The 20,337-nt window shown below is 39.8% G+C and overlaps 1 protein-coding gene across 7 annotated transcripts in view; it reads left to right on the plus strand.

Moving 5' to 3' along the window:
* Nucleotides 1–20,337, plus strand: part of ERC1 (ELKS/RAB6-interacting/CAST family member 1) — a 291,605-nt gene that overhangs the window by 263,853 nt on the left and 7,415 nt on the right. For 4 of the 7 annotated variants that reach the window (XM_060245767.1, XM_060245766.1, XM_060245768.1 and 1 more), the window contains one exon: nucleotides 4,286–4,474. In XM_060245767.1, coding sequence (XP_060101750.1) covers nucleotides 4,286–4,474 — 189 coding nt within the window. Of the gene's footprint in view, nucleotides 1–4,285; nucleotides 4,475–20,337 lie in introns of those variants that run through there. The other 3 variants (XM_060245770.1, XM_060245771.1, XM_060245773.1) reach the window with 1 other exon arrangement.

The raw sequence follows: 20,337 nt of genomic DNA on the forward strand, positions 1-20,337 counted from the left end.
AAGTGAGCTCTTTTGACTGTATATAAGCCTAGACTCTGTGTAGCAATTCCTTTTAATGATTCAATCGGGAAAGAATAACAGATAAACAAATGGATTTAGGAGTAGAAAGACAAATATTTAAAGTGGATGCAAGGTTTGATTATCTGGGAAAGGTACAAGTGCAAGACACCAGTGGACTTTTTTAGTTTCTTTTCTCAGTGCTTTTCTCGAGGTTTCAGCCTTTTGACATCCAGAGGACCTTGTCAGTATAAATGGAAAGAGCCTCACTACCCCTTATCACCTTGAGGTCCTATCCAAACAGCTTTCAGAGTGAAGTAAATATATCTGTTGTTTCCCTTCCTAAATCCATCAGGAACTAATAGCTGTATACCTTTGGTATGTCTGTCCTTGCCCACATTTAAAGTTTTAACTTGAAAAGGGTTTCTTGGCAATAGATTTTTGCAAGAACTAAAGTGATCTCACAGGCTTTGTGGTTCTTAACATATTGAACAGTATGAAAACGCTATCACTGTCATCACACAATTTCTCACCCTTTTCATATTTTGAAAAATTGCTTTGTTTCAATTCCATTTAACGCTCTGCCAATTTCCAGAACATTTTTTAGAAAAGAGGAAAAGCTGACACACACACACACACACAAGAAACACCATTTGATGTTGCCATGATCTGATCTCATCTTCAGTCATAAAGGGCAAGTTGTATGTTCCTTCACTTAAGTGGAAGAAAAACCACTTACAAGGTTGTAAAGTTTGAGTCAACCATTGAATGAATGATGGTGTTGGTTTTGCTTTTGGTGTACCATGAAAGCTTCATTAAATATTCTAAACTTTTAAGGTATCTGAAAGCAGCCAAGAGCTGTGCATATTGAGTTTTCTGTTGTTGCCAGAGCATCTCAGTTCTGGAACATCATTAATCTACTATTCTAAACTCCACTGAGATCAGAGACTTTAGTAAGTTGATGGCCGGTTGTGATGTGGATTGATGTGTGTGGATAATTGTATGATTTCAAGTTCTTTGAAAGTTCTTTACTTGATGACATATTATGAGCCTTCGCACAGTCTCAGAAGATTTTTCTGTGAACACCATTAGAAAATATAGCACTCATTCTTTTGTGATTTCCTTGTGTGTGTGTGTGTGTGTGCATTCGTGTTCACTTTCAAAGGTTTGGCTAGTTCCTAAGTGGAATGCAGTGAGCTTTGGAAATTATTAATCCATGGGATTTGTTCATGATGTATAAAAACTTCAGAAAGAATTTATTGATTAATTTTCTGATTGACTCTGGCAGAAATGAAGCCAAGAGAAATAGAAGAGTCAGTACAGCCAGCTTTCTTGAAACAAATGCTTCCTGGGATGTGGAGCAGAGGAGGGACAAACCTAGGGGTGACTGATGCTTGGTTAGAAGGGGTATTAGACATCTGTATGGGGCTTTTCCAGAAGATTCAGAGTCTATAGCATAAAAATGAATCATGGAGAGAGAGCTGAGAAATTTATGGGTGGAAGTTTCTGTGCCCACTGAAACACTATGCTAGGTCCAATCCAGGTTGAGAATGTTCAGATGCAAAAATATTTTTTCTGTATATTACAGTTTATTAACTATGCTTAACAAAATAAACATTGCCAGTCTGTCCTATTTGAGAGCATTTTCAGCATTGATATAAAATAAGGTAAGATGGTATCTCATACTGAACCAGCTTCTATGGATGTGTTTAAATGTATTTACCATATAGTCACAATTCCTTTCTAAATCAACTTTTCAGGGTTTTTACTTCCCTTCAACAGAAACGAGTTTTAAACTTGTTTAATGTTGAATAAGTACTGCTAGCATGGTTAAAGAAATAAATTCTCGGGAGTCACAGAGATTAATTAATAAAGAGAATTTCTTTGGAAAAATATTCTGGATAAATCTGGTCAGTCTGTTGTGCTCCTAGATAGTCTTTAGGTTGAACAAACACTTGCAACCCGGCTCAGCAATCCCATCTAGCTCTGCCTTCTTGCCTGGCAGGTGCTTTTGCATCCTCTTGAGATAAGCTGGTGGCTGCTCTACAGTTTTGGGAAGCACTATGACTTTAGCTAAGTGGTCAGCTCAAATTAGATGTGGGAGAGAAAGAGATAAGAACACTACTTGCTTCTTGGGGTTAATGCATCCCAAGGGAAAGGAATGAACTACTCTTGGGGGCTCTGCTGTTATCCAGGACGATGAATAGCCCTTCCCAAAATAAGCATCAGTAATCAAATTAGGAAACTTTCAACACATGCTTTATCCATGAATAAATACTCTTCCAATTTAAAATATTTTAATCTCATAAATTAGATAGCACTAAAACGTAAGAGAAAAACTGACAAAGAAATGTTTTGGTTTGAGCCATTCTGTTTAATTTTTATTTCTAGCTTCTTAAATTGCAATCTACAGCTTCTGTTTATATCTAGTAAAGCTCACCATTGAAATGCAGAACTAACTAGGCAGACAGTAACTGTGTTTTAGAAAGATAATATTTTGTACGACCTTAATTTAAAATTAGTAGTGTTTCCATGATAGCCCCCTTTGCATCTATAGAAGATGACATACTGGGAAAAGTTAAAGGAAACTTGATGCATACTTTTAGCATAATATACCAGATTGGAACATACAGTGTTGTTCTGGCTCATCTTTTAATATCAGAACTTTGCATATGTGTTTAGAATGAGCAGCTGTTTCTTCTTGTTCTCTGTTAGAGAAAAAATAGTTTGTATTTGAACTTTGGATCTATAGGTCCTGGCCATTATATAGTCTTTCCTTTCTGCCCTCTTGATACACACACACACACACTAACATTGAAGGGGATTGCTGAGACTTTTTTGAATTTCAGGCCTACTTTGATGTATGACTTTGAGACGGTAAAGCTGCCAAAGGTGTCCATTACTATAAAACTTGTAATGGCAAGTAATGTTGCAGTTAGTCACCAACTTGAACTTATAGATTTTGATTGTAAGCCACCTCAAGTGAAGAAGAGAGATGATATGGATTTTTTTAATTCCTCAGAATTTTGGCTGTATATTCAAGGAAAGTAACATTACAAGACGGTATTATGTACCATTTTCAAGATATCAGTTCCAGCGCTCAGATAGATTGAGAACTGCTGACACAGATTCCAAACTAGAACATTAAATTACAGTAGCTAAACTTAATGGAGATGTGTCATCACAATGTGGCTTCACTTTGCAGTAAAATCTTCAGAACTAGGCTTATTAACAAATTATCTATTCCTTATAGAATACTTACTGTATTCTTTGTGGTGTACCTTTTACTTACAAGCTAAAATTGTAAGCTACTATTGCAGGCCTGTTAATGTGAAGGGTTTTGTGACATCTTATAGGATTGCCAGTGTTGCTGCTGTGTCTTGAGTGCAGTCAGTTACAACCATGATGTCAGTATTTCTTTGCTTTCCTTGTTTTAGCCTGTCAAAGCCTTCTCAAAAACCCTCCCCTTCTTTTGGTCCTTTTCTTTGGCCTACAGCATGGCCTTTTTAAAATCTTAGCTCCTGTTCGATACTGTTCCTTTATACAGTGCTAATATGTTAATCCTAATGTACTATCAACAGGGTTCGACAGTCTTATTAGGAAAGGGGTTTGACACCACTAATCTGTAGCTTTCAGCTCCTCCTGTTGCACAGCTGTTAATCCATTCAAAGAGTGTTTGAAACATAACAAAGGAACCAGAGTAGTTGTGTGTTTGTGGACACTGCTGAAAGTCCTACCAGCACTGGTTTCTGTTGACTGAGAGATTATCACTCTTCCACATTTGTTAATAGAGTTAGGGGGTACAACTGGAAAGACACCTTGGGGCTGCTGACAAACAGATTTGCCTGCATGTGAACAGTTTGGAGGATGAAATTTTGCAACTGACAGCCGTTGCCAATTCAAAACTTTTTATAAAAGAGGACCTCTCCCTTTGTATTAGCAGTGTTTAATGGACCATAAATCAGCTGAACCCTTAACTCTTAATTCTTCCTCTACCAAAATGACTTTTTTTTTTCAAACCCCCCCCCCCCAAAAAAAAAGTAGTTTTAGTACTATTTTAATGTATAGTGAAAAATGTGTTGTTGTTAGAATGTGTCCATTTGGTTATGTACCCTTTCAAGTAAAACAATGGGTATCAACTCCTTTTGAGTAGATTCTCATCCCTTCCTCAGCTCACTGTTCTTCCCAGATTAGATCCTAAGGGTGGTAACTGAACTCTCTTGCAGCTTTGTGTTGTTCCATTTACTTACATTTCAGGCTATGACTAATGCACATGTTCTTATTGTAGGTAATTCAGCCTCTTTTAGATCTTGATCAGAATCGCAGCAAGTTGAAGTTGTATATTGGACATTTGACAGCCCTGTGCCATGACCGGGACCCCCTGATTCTCCGTGGACTCACCCCGCCTGCATCCTACCACCTGGATGACGACCATGCAGCTTGGGAAAAGGAGCTGCAGAAGATGACAATGGAGCAGGTCAGAGTCTTCATGGTTTTTCACTGGTGTGCTTAAGCTGAACACAGATCAAACTGGCAAATGTTTCAGAGGCTATGTTTAATACATCTACAGAGAGTCATAGTATCTAAGGGTTTCCGGCAAAGGAAACAGTATGGAATGTTTGTTTCTCCCCCCCCCCCCCCCCCAGAATACCTGTTAATTACAAATGAGTTTTTAGTGTTGGTTACTGAAATTGCAACTGCTTTTAATCATGCAAACGTTTGCATAAAGTATTTTGCCCACACTACTAGGAAATAGTAATGTTTTCATTTTATTTTCCATTGGTAGAACATTCAGGATCATTAAAGAATAAATGTCCAAGTACATACTGCTAAGGTATTCTGTTGTATGTTTTAAGAAGGCAAGCAGAAACTCTAAAGGAATTAGAGGGAAAATGAAGGAGGTGTCATGTCTCCACTCAGTGAGTCTGACACAGACTGAGATGTGGAATCATGTAGTGCAGCCCTTGAAGTTTAATGAGGAGGAAACAGTTTTGAGAGAAGCCCGCCATACAGCTTGACTGAGCCAACTACCATATCCAAGGAAGAGCAGGTAACTGGAAAAGCAGCATCTGTAGACCTGAGCCCCAAAAGCAGTAATCAGGCCAAAAGACTTGCTGCAGCTTTCTGGAGTACTTGTTGTGGAGTGTTCCAGAGATCCATCAACGAGGGCTGCGTGATAAGAACACAGTGTTTACACAGAGCTCTCATCGGCCCTGTGGCACAGAGTGGTAAAGCAGCAGTACTGTGGTCTGAACTCTCTGCTCATGACCTGAGTTTGATTCCGGCAGAAGCTGGATTCTGGTAGCCGGCCCAAGGTTGACTCAGCCTTCCATCCTTCCGAGGTCGGTAAAATGAGTACCCAGCTTCCTGGGGGGAAAGTGTAAAAGACTGGGGAAGGCAATGGCAAACCACGCTGTAAAAAGTCTGCTGTGAAAATATTGTGAAAGCAACATCACCCCAAAGTCAGAAATGACTGGTGCTTGCACAGGGGACCTTTCCTTTTCCTTTCTCATCGCATCCCTTATTTTTGCTTACTGAAACAGCTGGAGTCAATTAAGTGACTTGCCAAGACTGAAAATGCATTTTCATTCTGGTGCATGTTCCTCCATCATTCACATTATGACAGATATATGTAAATAGATGTTGCCTTTCATACTTTGAAGTGGACTTCCATCCCACATTGTAACCCTCATTTTAATTATTTTAATAGATGATTATTTTTGTTTAGCATTTGATGTTTTTTCCAGACTGATTTTCACTCCCTTCATATCCAAGCATGTGTTCAGTTCAGCCAAAGGAACGCCTCCTAGTGCCTTTGGTCATTCTGCTATTGTCCTTTCCTGTCCCAAACACTTCTTCCTCCTTTCTTCAGCTTAGTGAGCTACAGTAGCTGAATTTATCATCCTCGTCAAGCTACACAGCAGTGTCTTTCATCAGTTCTTGCTGTTATCTTCATCAAACTCCAAACTCCCTATCTGCCATGCTCTGGGTTTTTTCCACTCTTCCTCACAAGCTTTTTAAAAGTGATGTTTAACGTTGCTACTGTAACATGAAATGCCTGTTCATTTGAATTAATCTGTGACACAGTTTACTGAAATCAAATGAGTTTGTACTGAAGATATATCTGGCTGATGACCACTACCACCACCTTGCCCTTTCTTTAAGAATACTGGCAGCATGATTTAATTTAGTGTATGTGAATTTGGAACATCTGCAGTAAAATTCCAACAATGGCTACAAATGAATTCCATGCAGTAGTACAAGTCCTGGGTTTTTGTAGCTTGTACATTTTTTACCTTCTCTGGTTTTCATCTCTCATGATGTTTGACCTTTTCTTCTTGCATTTTTAACTTTAAAACAATTGTAGTCCAACAAAGATGACAGCAAAATGGCAGCCAAATTCTTGGAGGCTAACAGAAGCAAGTCCAACAATTCAAAACAACGAGGGTTTTTTTAAGATAAATGTGTCTACAATACAGTCCCAGAAATGGAGTGCATTTCAGTTCTGTTCCTGTCTTCACACATTTATGAGAAATAGACCATATTTTCCGCCTTGGGCCAAAAAGTCCCCCCACAGCTTCTTAACTTGCAATTACAACTGGTTTCCTGTTGATATTTTTTTATATTCATCACAGAACTTCTAATAAACTACATAAATGTGCTCTGACTCAACAATTGTCTTTCTGTCCTCTGGAGGTGTCTTGTTTTTCTTAAATTAAACCAAACTGGTTTACCGGTAATGCATAGCACAACAGAATATAGAAGTACTACTTATTTTACCCAACCCCATCATGTTTCTGTGTCCTTCTTTAGCTAAAAGCACTTCAACTTCCCTATATTATCATGAACGTTTCTAGCATTCACAATACCTATTATTTTGATTCCTCCTCCAAACACCCTCTCTGTTTGGACATTTTTCCCATGTGGCTTCTTAGTATCATTAAACTGGGTGTCATTTCCTGGCACATGTTCGCTGTTAAGTTCTAACCTGTCCTCCTCTAGATCACCTGGACCAGATCTCCTCATTCCATGGGGATAAATCACCCCAACCTTGAATGCTCTTCAACAAGGGCAGCTTATCCAAGAGCTAATGTTGAAAGCTACTCTGTGTCCCTTCTTGATACTAGATGTTCTCTGCTTCCATTTGGTTCAAGTGCAACCTCTCTGTCTTGTACTGGCTGCCTAGTCCCTAACAAATCTTAAACCCTTTATCCAAGCAAAACCATCTGATTCACTTATTGACTCCTCTAGTCTCTCTGTCTGTTTGACTGCTCCTGTGCATAGAACAACGAAACACAGCTTCACAAACTACCATTAAAGAGCCATCTCCTGCCTAGTAACCAAAATTTCCCTAATCTAGAACTGCACAACTATCTTCCAAGCATCATTGGTGCCAACATATATCATGACTCTATCAATTATTCCTCAGCACATCCTACTAAGCCTATCTAGGTGGCACTTGACAAGCAGTCTTTGCCCCACTTGTGGTCAGAACATAATCTCAGACCCACCTCTCTTCCCAGTACATACTTAAATTTCTGCCTGACTGGCAGAAAAATTCATACATGCAAAGACATAACTGTGCAGTAGCCCCCCTATTGCCGACTTTCTGCTTTTATCAGTGCTTCTATCTTTTATTGGCTTTTATCTTAAAGCTAAGGTATGTGTTTGGAACTGTGCAGTTACCCAATAGTGAGAAAAATAGAGTCTTATTGCCCTTTTGCTAAACTTGCATAGTTGCCTAACTTGCTCACTCCTTAATCTTTCTCAGTTGCTCCATCACTGTGGACACACAGGAAGCTGTCTTATACAGAATCTGACCATTGGTCCATCAAGGTCCGTATTGTCTGCTCAGACTGGCAACACAACTCTCCAGGGCCACAGGCAGAGGTCTTTCACATCCCCTACTGCCTGGTCTTTTTAACCAAAGATGCTGGGGATTGAACCCAGGACTTTCTCCATGCAAAGCAGATGTTTTTCCACTGAACCAGAGCCCCTGTGGCACTTCATTGTCAGAGCTGTCTTGTTCACAGAGCTGGAGCTTCCTGGCTAGCAGTCCTAAATGCTCAGCTATGGCAAAACCATCACTTTTCCGATGAAGCCAAAGGCTCTTTTCTTGCACTTGCATTCTCCTGTGTGTATTTTTTATTTTTCTGTAATTGAGCATGAAACATGCAGCCTTTCTGTCCTCATGTGCTAAGTTTTTTCTTGGTTGGCAAAAAAAAACATATCTCTTTGTGTGATTATTTAATTGAACATTAAGATGAAAATGTGATCAGGTATATTTTTTTCATAAATGCAATTTATGCTTTTGCTTAACAGGTATGCCCTTGTCATGCTACTTGTACTAAATATTCAGGAGGATTTTAAAAATTTATCTGGGCAGGAGAAACACTAAGATAGCACAGAGAACAATGCAGAGTTTAATTTACTTGATCTGAAGTAATTCACAAAATTCATCAGTATTCCAAGGTGATGAATGAATGATCCTGGGGGGTGGGGGACAGATTCTCTGAGCAAAGAGCATACCTTCTCCTCTGTGGTTTAAATGCAAAGCAAAAACATTTAAAAACAGATAATAGCACTAAGACCTCAATAAAATAAACTCTTTCATAATATGAAAAAATTAGGTGTTAACCATTGATATTTCTCTTTTGATGGTTAAGTTCATACAGTATTTTCGTTAATTATAACCCAGTGCTCCTTACTTTATTGAAACAGGAGTTTTTAGAAACAAACCTAATTTCTCAGTGAAAATAATATAAACTTTTTTATTGTATTAGCTTTTTTGTGCCTTGACTGCTTCAGGATATGCTTTGCCCTTTGAATACATGCCTTTTATGATCTTAGACTGAAAAAAAAATATGATTCAAAATGTTTAGGAAGATTTCAGTTGAGTGAATTTATGCTTTCGGGTTCTCTTTCCTTCTTTCTTTGAAAAATAAATACCAGTAGGTTAATTTGGGGGGGGGGGGAGCCCTACAAGAAGAGTTTATGAAAGTATTAGCTATGCTAAATGCCACTGATTTATATTAGGAATGTTCCAGCAGAAGCTGAACTTCGTTTTATAGTTTTACATCCTTCTAGTTGGGGGGAGGGGGGGCCTCTTAGGAAGAAAAAGGTTTACATTACATTGATTGTGAAAGGAGGGCTGCTTCTCATTAAATGATTATATATATTCCAACATGGGTATGATTCATGGGTGCAACTGTTTCTTCAAAAAGAAATTATAGTACATGTATTTCTCTAACAGAATGCCTCTGGATTTTGAGCCTTCACTCAAAGATGGCTCTGAGTTATACATCCTGACATTATATTTTCATGTTTCCTCAAACATTTGTGTGGCTCATGAGGATATATCAATGTCTTCAAAAGTAACATGAGATGCTGTCATAGCCCAAAATGAATGTGTATGCTTAACAGTCCACTTGCGTTACTAAGGGTGGACAAATTTCCATCCTTCTGTAGTTTGGAATGGGTTGTTTCTGTCCTGTGTTCTTCCACTGTGCCTGCTTTAATATCATGCATGGAAAAATCCTGTAATTAATTTCTGAAACAGCACTGGCACAATTAGCTCTTATTGCAGTTTCCTTTATATAAACAATTTTATGGGTAAACATATGGTAGCAAATCTATATCAATATCTTACAACTTTAAAAGAAAAATTTATCTACCCCATATCTTACATTTCCCCCACCTCTTCCCCCATTATTTGACCCCTGCCAGTGTTATTTACTTAAAAAACCCCAAATATTAAAGGTACCCTTAACTATTTAAAACGTAATCATTATCAAAAATTGTCCAATGTCCTTTTATTTTCCACTCTTTTTCTATTGTATCTTCTGAACTTCTTCCACTCCATCTTAAAAACTTCCAAATCATAGTCTCTTAGTATTTTTGTTAATTTGTCCATTTCACTCCATGTCATAACTTTTATAATCCAATCCATTTTTTCTGGTATTTTTTCTTGCTTCCACAACTGCGCATACAATGTCCTAGCGGCTGAGAGCAAGTACCAGATTAAAGTTATATCTTCTTTTGGAAATGTTTCCATTTGTAGTCCCAACAGAAAAGTCTCTGCAACTTTGTTAAACTCATATCCCAAGATCTTAGAAATCTCTTGCTGAATCATCTGCCAAAACATTTTAGCTCTTTCACACGTCCACCACATATGGTAGAAAGAACCTTCATGCTTTTTACATTTCCAACATCTGTCTGGCATCTTATTATTCATCTTTGCCAATTTTTTAGGAGTTATATACCATCTATACATCATCTTAAAACAATTTTCTTTAATACTTTGACATGTTGCGAGTTTCATAGAGTTCTTCCACAGATATTCCCAAGATTCCATCTTTATTTCTTTATTTACATTAATTGCCCATTTAATCATTTGAGATTTCACTTCTTCATCTTCTGTAGACCATTGTAAAAGTAATTTGTATACTTTTGAAATTAGTTTATCATTGTCTCCAAGCAGAACTTTTTCCATTTCTGTTTGCTCTTTCCTTATTCCTTTATAAAAAGTGTAGTCCCGCACTTCAGGATTAAATTTCCTCCATATATCTTCTAAATTTTCTTGTTTAGCCAATTCAAAGAAAGACTTTGGCAATTTCCCTTCTTTCCCATCATTTTTTTCCCCTCCAGATCTATCCAATGAGTTCTTAACTGTTCCATTGAAGTCTCCCATTAACAATACTTGATCATAGGTCAGTTCATCAAATTGTTGTGTAATGTCTTTGAAAAAAGCATCCTTTGCACCTTTGAGGCGCATACAATCCCAATAACAACATTTTTTTTCCCATTTAATATTGTCTCCACTGCTACAAATCTTCCATCCTTTAAACACTAATTTTGGCTCCAATTCTTGTTTGATATATAAAACCACTCCTCTTTTCTTCTGTTCAGCTAGTGAAAAAAATTCTACTCCCAATTGTTTATTCCATAAAAATTTATAATCCTTCTGTTTAATATGTACTTCTTGCAAACATATTATATTACAGTTTTGTTTCTTAATGTTGCCCTTCTTTTTTGTGGTGAATTTAGTCCATTAACATTCCAAGACAATAATTTGTAATCCATCATGGTGCAAATTCTTTATTTTCTTCAAAAAATCTACGCAACTCCTGAGCATTTGTAAGTGTGACTCTTTTCTCCTGGAGTTCAAAGCTCAAACCTTCAGGTATAATCCATCTGAACCTTGTGCCATTGTCCCTCAATTTTTCTGTCAGCTTTTTATATGTTCTCCTATCATTTATCACTTGCCTTGGCAACTCCTTCATGATTCTCACTTTACTGCCTCCCACTATCAGTGCCTTTTCAAAATTTTTATTCATGATCCTTCCCACCATTTCCTTTGTCATATATCTTATAACAACATCTCTTGGTAGATTATTTTTCTTGGCAAAAAGTGAATTCACTCTGTACATATAGTCATACATATTTTTAGTCTCTTCAGGATCTTCATCTAAAACTTCTGCAATTATTTTTATTATATATCCTCTCAAGTCACCATCCTCCACTTCAGGTACTCCTCTCAGACATATCTGAGTTTCCATCAATTTGCAGTCATGGATTGTCACTTTTTCTTGAATTTTCAACAAGGTGCAATCATATACTTTCATTTTTCCTTCTACTTCCTGCACTTTCTTAGATGTTTCCCCAGTTTCCTTTCTGAGATCTTCCATATCCTTTTTAATCTCTGCAATAATTTCTTCTTTTGATTCATCTATCATCTTCCTTACCCCTCTCATCATTCTGGCTTCCATCGCGTCCAATTGTTCCTGCATCTTCTCCAATGAAAGAGCCCTTGTTCGGGGCTGCTTGGCTTCAGACATTTAAAAACACCAAAAATTTTAACCTTACAGATTTCAGATTTAATTGTCAGACTCAAAAGATTAGGGCTTGCTTTTTATAATAAACTTAGTTTCACCTTCCTCAGAGCTTCCTAGACCAAGATGTAAATTTTTAAAACTTTTAAACCCTTCAAAAAACAATGAAATTTTAGATCTCACCGATTTTCATTTTGACTATTAGATTCAAAAGAATAGGACTTGCCCTTTACGGCAAGCCCAATTTCACCGTCCTCTGAGCTCCCAAAGTCCAGATATTTATTTTTAAAGTTTTTAAATTTTCCAAAATGGCGGCCACAACTTTTTATTACTTCTTGCAATTTCTTTTCCCTTTTAAAAATTTCCGAGGACCACACAAATAATATGACCAATAGTTGTTATCTTCTTACCCTGTTTTCAGTTGATTCCAACAATTTATACTGTCCCGAATTCTTTTTATAACAATGTTTATAATTTATATATTATATTATGTTCTTATTGCAGTTTCCTGTACCTTGAGTTCATATGATAGTCGTCCCCCCTCACCACCACCATCTTGTGAAGTGTGTACACAAGCAGTTCTGTGGGTTGCAGCATGTCACTGTGCAGACAACTGGATTAGCATTCCTTTTAGTTAATGGAAGGATCCCAAGTTGTTTTAAATCCAAGTTCAGATCCAACTGCACATTGCTTTGCTTTCAAATTAATCTCTGCCTTTAAATGAATGGAAAACAAAAGCATTGTAGGATCTGCACTAACTTGCCAGGACATTCTATTAGCATATATATACATAACTGAGTAATGATTCAGTGTGTACAGCCTCTTATGCCATAGTTTACCTAAATGGAAGAAATTCATGTAGATAAAAGCAGTAGAATGCTGCTGCAATGGCAAAGTGCACATTTGTAGCTGTCTTTACAAATTACACAGATCTAAACTGTAACAGCTGCATAAAAGTAAACACATTAGTGCCACTCTGCAACAAGGAGTAGGCGGCAAGAAATTACTGAAGCAGGGAGGAAATTTGCAGGGTTAGAATTTCAAAAATCATCTGTGTACATTATTTCTCCCTGGAAACAATGGTAAGAACTTTTTGATGCCTCTTAGTTTCATAGAATTCTGATGGGTTGCTAAGTAAATGGAGAAGTTGTAGAAGAACATTTCACTTCTTACAGTTGTTTAACAAGATTAAAATGAAGGCAGTTGTTTACTCAGGAGCTAATAATTTTTTTGTTTCACTTGCTCAGAACTGAGGTAAATGAACCTGTAGAAGCTCTCTAACTTCCGGTGTAGGCATTCTGTTCTGTATTCTAACAGGTATTCTGTTACTTTAATATCTCCGAATCAGCAATTAATTAACTGAATGTAGTACCATCTGTATACCTCAGTGAACAAGTCCTCATGTTCATAACAAAATCCAGTGATTACCAGAAAGCTTCCACTGCTCAAGATTAGGGATGAGCATGAACCACAAAAATGCACTTTGGTTTGTGGGCAAACCATGAACCATGTTGGCTCGCATACGAACCAAACCGGGTTCGTTAAGTTCATGCCCGGAACACCTGAGCTATGGGGCAGCCCGCTCCTATAGCTCAGTTGTTTCTGGCTGTAAACAGCTGAGCTGTGTGTACAGGGCTGGCTCTAGGGTGCATGGCACCCCAGGCAGCTTTGCTGCCCACCGCCCCCCTCCGTGGCACCTCCCCCTCCCTCCCTTCCGCACAGTTTTAATGCCCAGGTGAAGCGCAGTGAAGTGCAATGCTCCTGGGGCTCTTTCAAGGCCACCCCTCCTGCCGATCAGCTGCGTGCTCACCAGGATCAGTGCTGGGCAGTGGTGGTGGAAAGGACGAAGAGCCACTGAAAAAACAGCCGCTGCCTCCTTCCCACTTCCTTCCCATATGATCCAGGGAGGAAGTGGGGAAGAGGCAGCAGCAGCGGCTGCTTTTTCAGCAGCTCCTCATCCTTCCAGCTGCCCCAGCGCTGATCCTAGTGAGCTTGCAGAAGGCTGGCATAGGAGCCACTGGCCTCCACACTGCTTTACCCACTGATCAGCTGATCGGCATGGGGCGGCCTTGAAAGAGCCCCGGGAGCACCGCACTTCACCTGGGCATTAAAATTGGGAGGGAGGGGGAGGCAAATAGTAATTTGCCTAGGGCAGTGGCCCCCAACCTTTTTGGCACCAGGGACCAGTTTTGTGGAAGACAATTTTTCCACAGACCGGTGGGAGTGCTGGGTTTTTGCTGCCCCCACACCCTGTCCCTGCCCCCCCATGGGAGTCTTTAAATGAGGCATAGGCAAGGGTCACTGCAATGTTGCCCCTTCTGCCCACCCGGGACCTAGGCAAATGAAGGAGTTAGTGCTTCAGAGTGAGCCTGTGCTGCCTCTTTCATCCATCTGAGACTTGGGCAGGCAAAAGGGTGGTGCCTCTGCCTCACTCCGCAGCGCAGTTGCTAATAGGCCACAGACTGGTACTGGTCCACGGACCGGGGGTTGGAGACCCCTGGCCTAGGGAACAGGGATGAGGGCTGATTTTGGTGCCCCCACCCTGCCGGTGCCCTAGGCAAATGCCTAGTCTGCCTAGTAGGCAAGCCAGCACTGTGTGTGTAGCAGGCTATCCCCATAGCTCAGCTGTTTAGAGCCTGAAACAACTGATCTGCAGGTGCCAGCTCCCCTCCCCCCCTCCCCATGGCTCATCTGTTTAGATCAGAAACTGCTGAGCCACAGGGGCAGCCTTCTTCAGCAGCTGAGCTTTTTAAAGCGGGCTGCAACAGCTATGTTGAAGGGGCTTTCTTGGGCAGCCAGCCCCAGGCTCAGAGCCATTTAAACCCCTGCTTTCTGCGCCCCACAGTTTTTTGTGTCGGTAGTTTAAATGGTAAGGTAAGGTAAGGTAAGTTTTATTCTTATATCCCGCCCTCCCCCGCCAAAGGCTTTCAGACATTGAAACTTTTTTGTGAAAACAGCTTTTTTCATGAAGAGCATCAAAATTCATAACTATTTGTGTTGGTTCTTCAGTTCACAAGCATTGCTGAAAGTACTAGCTGAAAGTATCGCTCAGATGCTTTCCCAAGAGCAAACATAATAAGAATAAAAGATGCTCATAGATATGGATGAATGCATGCATATTCTGTCTCTGTCTCTTTCAGGGTAACATTATGTAAAGTTTAAAGCAGGGACTTTGAGTGTAGCTACTTGCCAGAGAATTTAATTTCTTTTTGACGATGTGCTGTGTATTAAATAAGTTCCAAGAATCTCTTTATAGTTTATCTATTTAGGACTACATTTATGTTCCACCTTTCTTATATATTTGCCCAAACCGTCATTGAGGACTGTTGTGTAATAGATTGCTTGGGAAAATTCTATGTGCACTTTTTGTATATAAGAGAAACTAGGGTGTGGGAGGAATCTTTTTTTATGTTTGCATGAGTTAATGTCTTTTGTTTTGTTCATCTTATAACTATTTAGAATTTAAACAGATTCTTCTCTAGATTGTAGATAGCCAGTGCTGGAGGTGTGGGGGGACCTTTATGTGTCGCTTGTATCAGGTTTCTGTGACTTTGTGGCACTATTCCAAAATGCAGGTGGATAAATGATGCAAATTCCAGCATTGGTGATTAAAGTGCTTGGGAGCTCAATTTCCCCTTTGTTTGTTTGTTCCAGGCTTTTTGTGGCCTGAGCACCACTATAATTGTTCCAAACTTTATACTCCCTTGTCTGGAGTGCATCTGTTTGTTTTTCCTGGCTGTTCACTGTTTACAGAGTTTCAGTAATGAGAGTGAAGTAGCATCTTATTTACTGAGAAGAAAAGTTCCCCATAACAATAAAGATGCTATGTCAAAAGATGTACTTTGGTGAAAAGTGTGTTGGGGGGGAAGGGTGTCATTGAATTTAACATGCTTGATTTCAGAGAGTGAATATAATGGAAGGTACTGGAAAGGTGTTATCTGTTGATCCTGTACCTGTGTGAAGCCTGGAATATCATATTCTGACCACCACCTCCCTCAACAACCAGCAGTTCTTCCTTGGGCTAACAGTAGCTCTGGCTCTTGTTACCCCAACCCAGGCCACCAGCATATTTTCACCCACAGAAATATAAGCTCTGCCCTAAATACTTGCTGATCCAGTTTGGCACCCTTTAAGTAGCCCAGTTTGTAAAATACCTACGAAATAATTAAAAGTGTGAAATTAGAGAAGCAATATTGTTTGCAAAGAACAATAAGCTAGTGGAAATTACTGCTCACAAGCTGGAGATGGAGACACAACTACATAGTGGCATTTTAAGTGGACACTGTGGCCTTGCTTGCATACATCTGGCCTTAGAAATGTGAGGAAGAGCAGTATTGTGGGCCAGCACAGCATTCTTTGTTTGGCACTTGGTCAAGTTCTATGTTTGATCAGTGGAGGATTCTTAAATGTTACTGTAACCATATTAAAGATAACTTTGGAAATCTGATTTTGGAGAAGGATGAAAATGCATTGCGCCTATCTTGCAAGTGGTTATCTACCTGGCATGCATGCATAGATTCCCCCATTCTGGGTAGCACAAAGATGCCATATAAGTCAGTGCTTGACAGAGACATTGGGTTCTTTCTCTTCCTGTAACATCTATTGAGAGCTTGTTATTACCTTTACCCTCAAATGGTCTTTTATTGTGTCACAGAATCATAGAGTTGGAAGGGACTTCCAGGGTCATCTAGTCCAGGGGTGGCCAAACTGCAACTTGGGGACAACATGTGGCTCTTTCACACATATTGTGTGCCCCTTGAAACCCCCACCACCCCATCAGCCAGTTTGGAGAAGGCATTTGTCTCTGTAAGCCAGTGTTGATAGAACAAGACCAAAGGTTTCTATGACCCACTCCTGTCAACACTCTAGCCACAGGATTCTGTACCAACTGCAGCTTCTGGACAGTCTTCAAGGGCAGCCTTACATAGAACACATTGCAGTAATCTAATCTAAATGTTACCACGGCATGCACCAGTGGCAAGATCTTTTATACCCAGTAAGTTCCACAGCTGGCTCACCAGCTGAAGCTGAGGAAAGATGTCTCTGGTTACCCCTGCCACCTGTTTATCCAATTAGAGACCTGGAGCACCCCCAGACTACAAACCTGCTCCTTCAGGGGGAGTGCAACCTCATCCAGAACAGGGGATGACCTATTTCCTGGGTCAGGCCTTCCTCCTACCAATTCCATCTCTATTTTGTCTGGGTTAAGCTTCAGCTTGTTAGCCCTCATCCATTCCTAAAGTGCCTTCAGGCACCTGCTCACATTTTGCACAGCCTCCTTGGAAACTGCTGGTAGTATGAGATACAGCTCAATGTCATCTGCATATTGGTGGAAACTCAGCCCAGATCTCCAAATGACTCCTCCCCAGTGGCTTCACATAGATGCTGAAAAGCATGAAGGAACAGATAGACCCCAAAAGCCAAGGGGCACAGCAGCAGTCCGCCAGCACCACACTCTGAAACCTACAGGACTGGGACCTCCACAGAACAGTGCCTCTCTGTCCCAGTCCAGAAAGGCTATCCAGAAGGATACCATAATCAATGGTATCAAAAGCCACAGAGAGGTCCAGGAGAACTAATGGAATCACACAGCCATCCATTCTATTTCCCAGTGCATGTCATCCACCAGGGCGTCTCAAGATGTTTCAGTCACATAACCAGGTCTGAAATCAGTTAGGAATGAATCCAAACAACCCACTTCATGTATATTTGAGCTTGGATGGTAGTTGTTCAGTTCTTGGTCCTTTGTAGGTTGCTTTAGAAGTGGAGGTTGGTTTCTTTAGGAGATAGAGTTGTTGCATTCCATATATCATGAGCCTTATACACCTTGCGACCCACCAAAACATATACACCAAGTATTATCAGACCTGATAGGCTGCAGCTATCCTGCTATTGCTGCTTATTTGAGAATGCAAAAAACAGGATTATCAAGCATATGTATATGCTTGGTAGATGTGTTTGTCCTGGAAGGTTACAAAATCTACTGCCCTGATGTACCATCTACAGGTTTAAACTTTTAAATTTCATGCAAAGGTATATTCAAGCTATTTTGGAAGTGTCAGCAGTATCTTTTGTGCTTGCTCATGTGTGCAGTAGCCAAACTGAATTTCTTACGTCAGATTATGGTAAGATTTCTGTTCTTCGATGACGCAGTGAAAGAAGTAGCAAATGAATCAGACGTTCTATTGTCATGATCCCTTCATTTGATGGCAGAACTGGTTCTTATTAAGCATGCATGCATTTATTTATTTATTCTTCACACACTGCTTAAGACAGCCATAGACAAATTCAAACCAGAATCTGTTCTCATGTAGGAAATTCCATTGGTGACGTGTGTAAGCCAGTGGTATCCTTGAGTAATCTGTTCCAGAGTGAATTTAACCCATTATAAAGCATGTTTGGTTGAGTTACAGGGAGCTTAATTCCAAATCTGAAGTCAGTCAGCCTGATTTGTTTGGTTTTCTCTTGAGTATAGCCATGGCTAAGTGCAACCCATAAATTCTTTTTTCCCCCCTTTCATTTGTGAGGTGCAAATACCCTTTTGAAGGCATGGTGGGGGAAATCTGAGCTCCTTATTTGTCTATTATGGCGAGTTCATCTCACCGAAGTCCCAATTTCTATTCATGCTTCAACGGCCCATCTCTCTTTATGCACATTTTCACATGCTCTTTGTCTCAGGAGATAGTTGTGAATTTCCTACATGGTGCAAGGGGTTGGAGTAGATGACTCTGGAAGTACCTTCCAAGTTCCAACTCTATGATTCTATGATGTTTTCATGTTGAATTCTGGCAGAATTTCTTGCTTTGATGTGAAGGAGAAAGATACCACTATTAGTCATATACTTCCATCATCTGTTTTTAAATATAATATGAGATGAGGAGTTGGAACTGGCCTAACCTGGAGAGCTCAAGCTATCCTGATCCCATAAGATCTTGGAAGTTGTGGGGTCAGCCCCAGTCAGTATTTGGATGGGAGAGCACCATGGAAGTTCAGGGTTATGATGCAGAGGCAGACAACGGCAAACTATCACTGGACATCTCTTGCCCAGAAAACTGTACAGAGTTGTCACATCAGCTGCAACCTAACGACACTTCTCACCACCATAGAAGGAACTGGGAATGACATCTTTGAAACCATGCTGAAACAGGCAAGAAGGCGGGATATGCATATAAACTATTTCGGGTTTCCCATTATACATTCTTTATATTTCTTTTTATCTTGGTATACTTTTTTATTTCCTAAACCTAGACGTAATTGAAATGAATGGGGGGGGGGGGGTCTTCAAGATATTATGCAAGATGTTATTGTTTGGTTGTTCTTACTGTTGTGAGCTGTAATGTGGGTTTCTGAGGTGGAAGTTGTTGGTGATAAAAGGTAAAGGTAGTCCCCTGTGTGAGCACCAGTCATTTCCAACTCTGGGTGATATTGCTTTTCACAACGTTTTCATGGCAGACTTTTTACGGGGTGGTTTGCCATTGCCTTCCCCAGTCATTTACACTTTACCCCCAGCAAGCTGGATGCTCATTTTACTGACCTCAGAAGGATGGAAGGCTAAGTTAATCATGAGCCAGCTACCTGAACCCAGCTTCCACCAGGATCAAACTCAGGTCATGAGCAGAACTTGGACTGCAGTACTGCAGCTTACAGCTCTGCACTACAGGGCTCTTAGTGATACAGGAATGTAATTTTTTAAATAATTAAGATTGTTTATGAATTTTCAGTTATTCAGTTTTACACTTGCCGTGTAGAAGGCAAATACTTGCTTGAATCTTATGACGTTGGCCATTTCCTGTTTAAAGACTTGGTCAGTCTGTCTGATTTTCTGACTACCTTTTTACAGTGACATCTACTTCCTTCCCCACCCCTTTTCTTCAGCTGTACTTTTGCTATAATAAACAAAACTTAATATCTTTGTGGTAGCTCACTCCCAAAATAAAAACAAAACTTTATTTTAAAATGTGTTGGTAATGTACACTCCTTCAGGCTGTCTTATACCCTTTTTGGGGTGACACTGTTTCATGAGGTTTGATGTCTTTAGTTCAGAAATTCTCCTCAGAAATTCAGGCACCACAGCTTTTGAACAGCAAACAGTATAGATTTTTATTCACACAGACACAGGGGGGGGGAGGGGTTGGATATTTACACAGGATGGTATTATTGTGGTTGCACTCAGATGGATGTCGTGCTACTCTCCGCAGAGCTATGTCCACAGTGATTCTCTCATGGAGAATTTTCAGAGTACTAAAACTAGACTACAATCATGTAAGACTCAAAGCAGATCCAAAAGATAAATGCCTTTCCCCTCTCTCCATCTATACATATTACGTAGAATTGGATTGATTTGTGATTCTTGGCCTTAGGATCTCTCATACTCACGTAACTGTTTCTGAGCAGCAGCTATATAAGAACAAAATACCAGGAATGTCTTAAAACAACATTCATTGGATAAGAGTAAAATAACTCTAAACACATTTCTCTTATCTTTTGCTTTTAACCCCAGAGTTTAGAA

The sequence above is a fragment of the Heteronotia binoei genome, chromosome 8 (assembly GCF_032191835.1).
Source record: "Heteronotia binoei isolate CCM8104 ecotype False Entrance Well chromosome 8, APGP_CSIRO_Hbin_v1, whole genome shotgun sequence".
Classification (NCBI taxonomy): domain Eukaryota; kingdom Metazoa; phylum Chordata; class Lepidosauria; order Squamata; family Gekkonidae; genus Heteronotia; species Heteronotia binoei.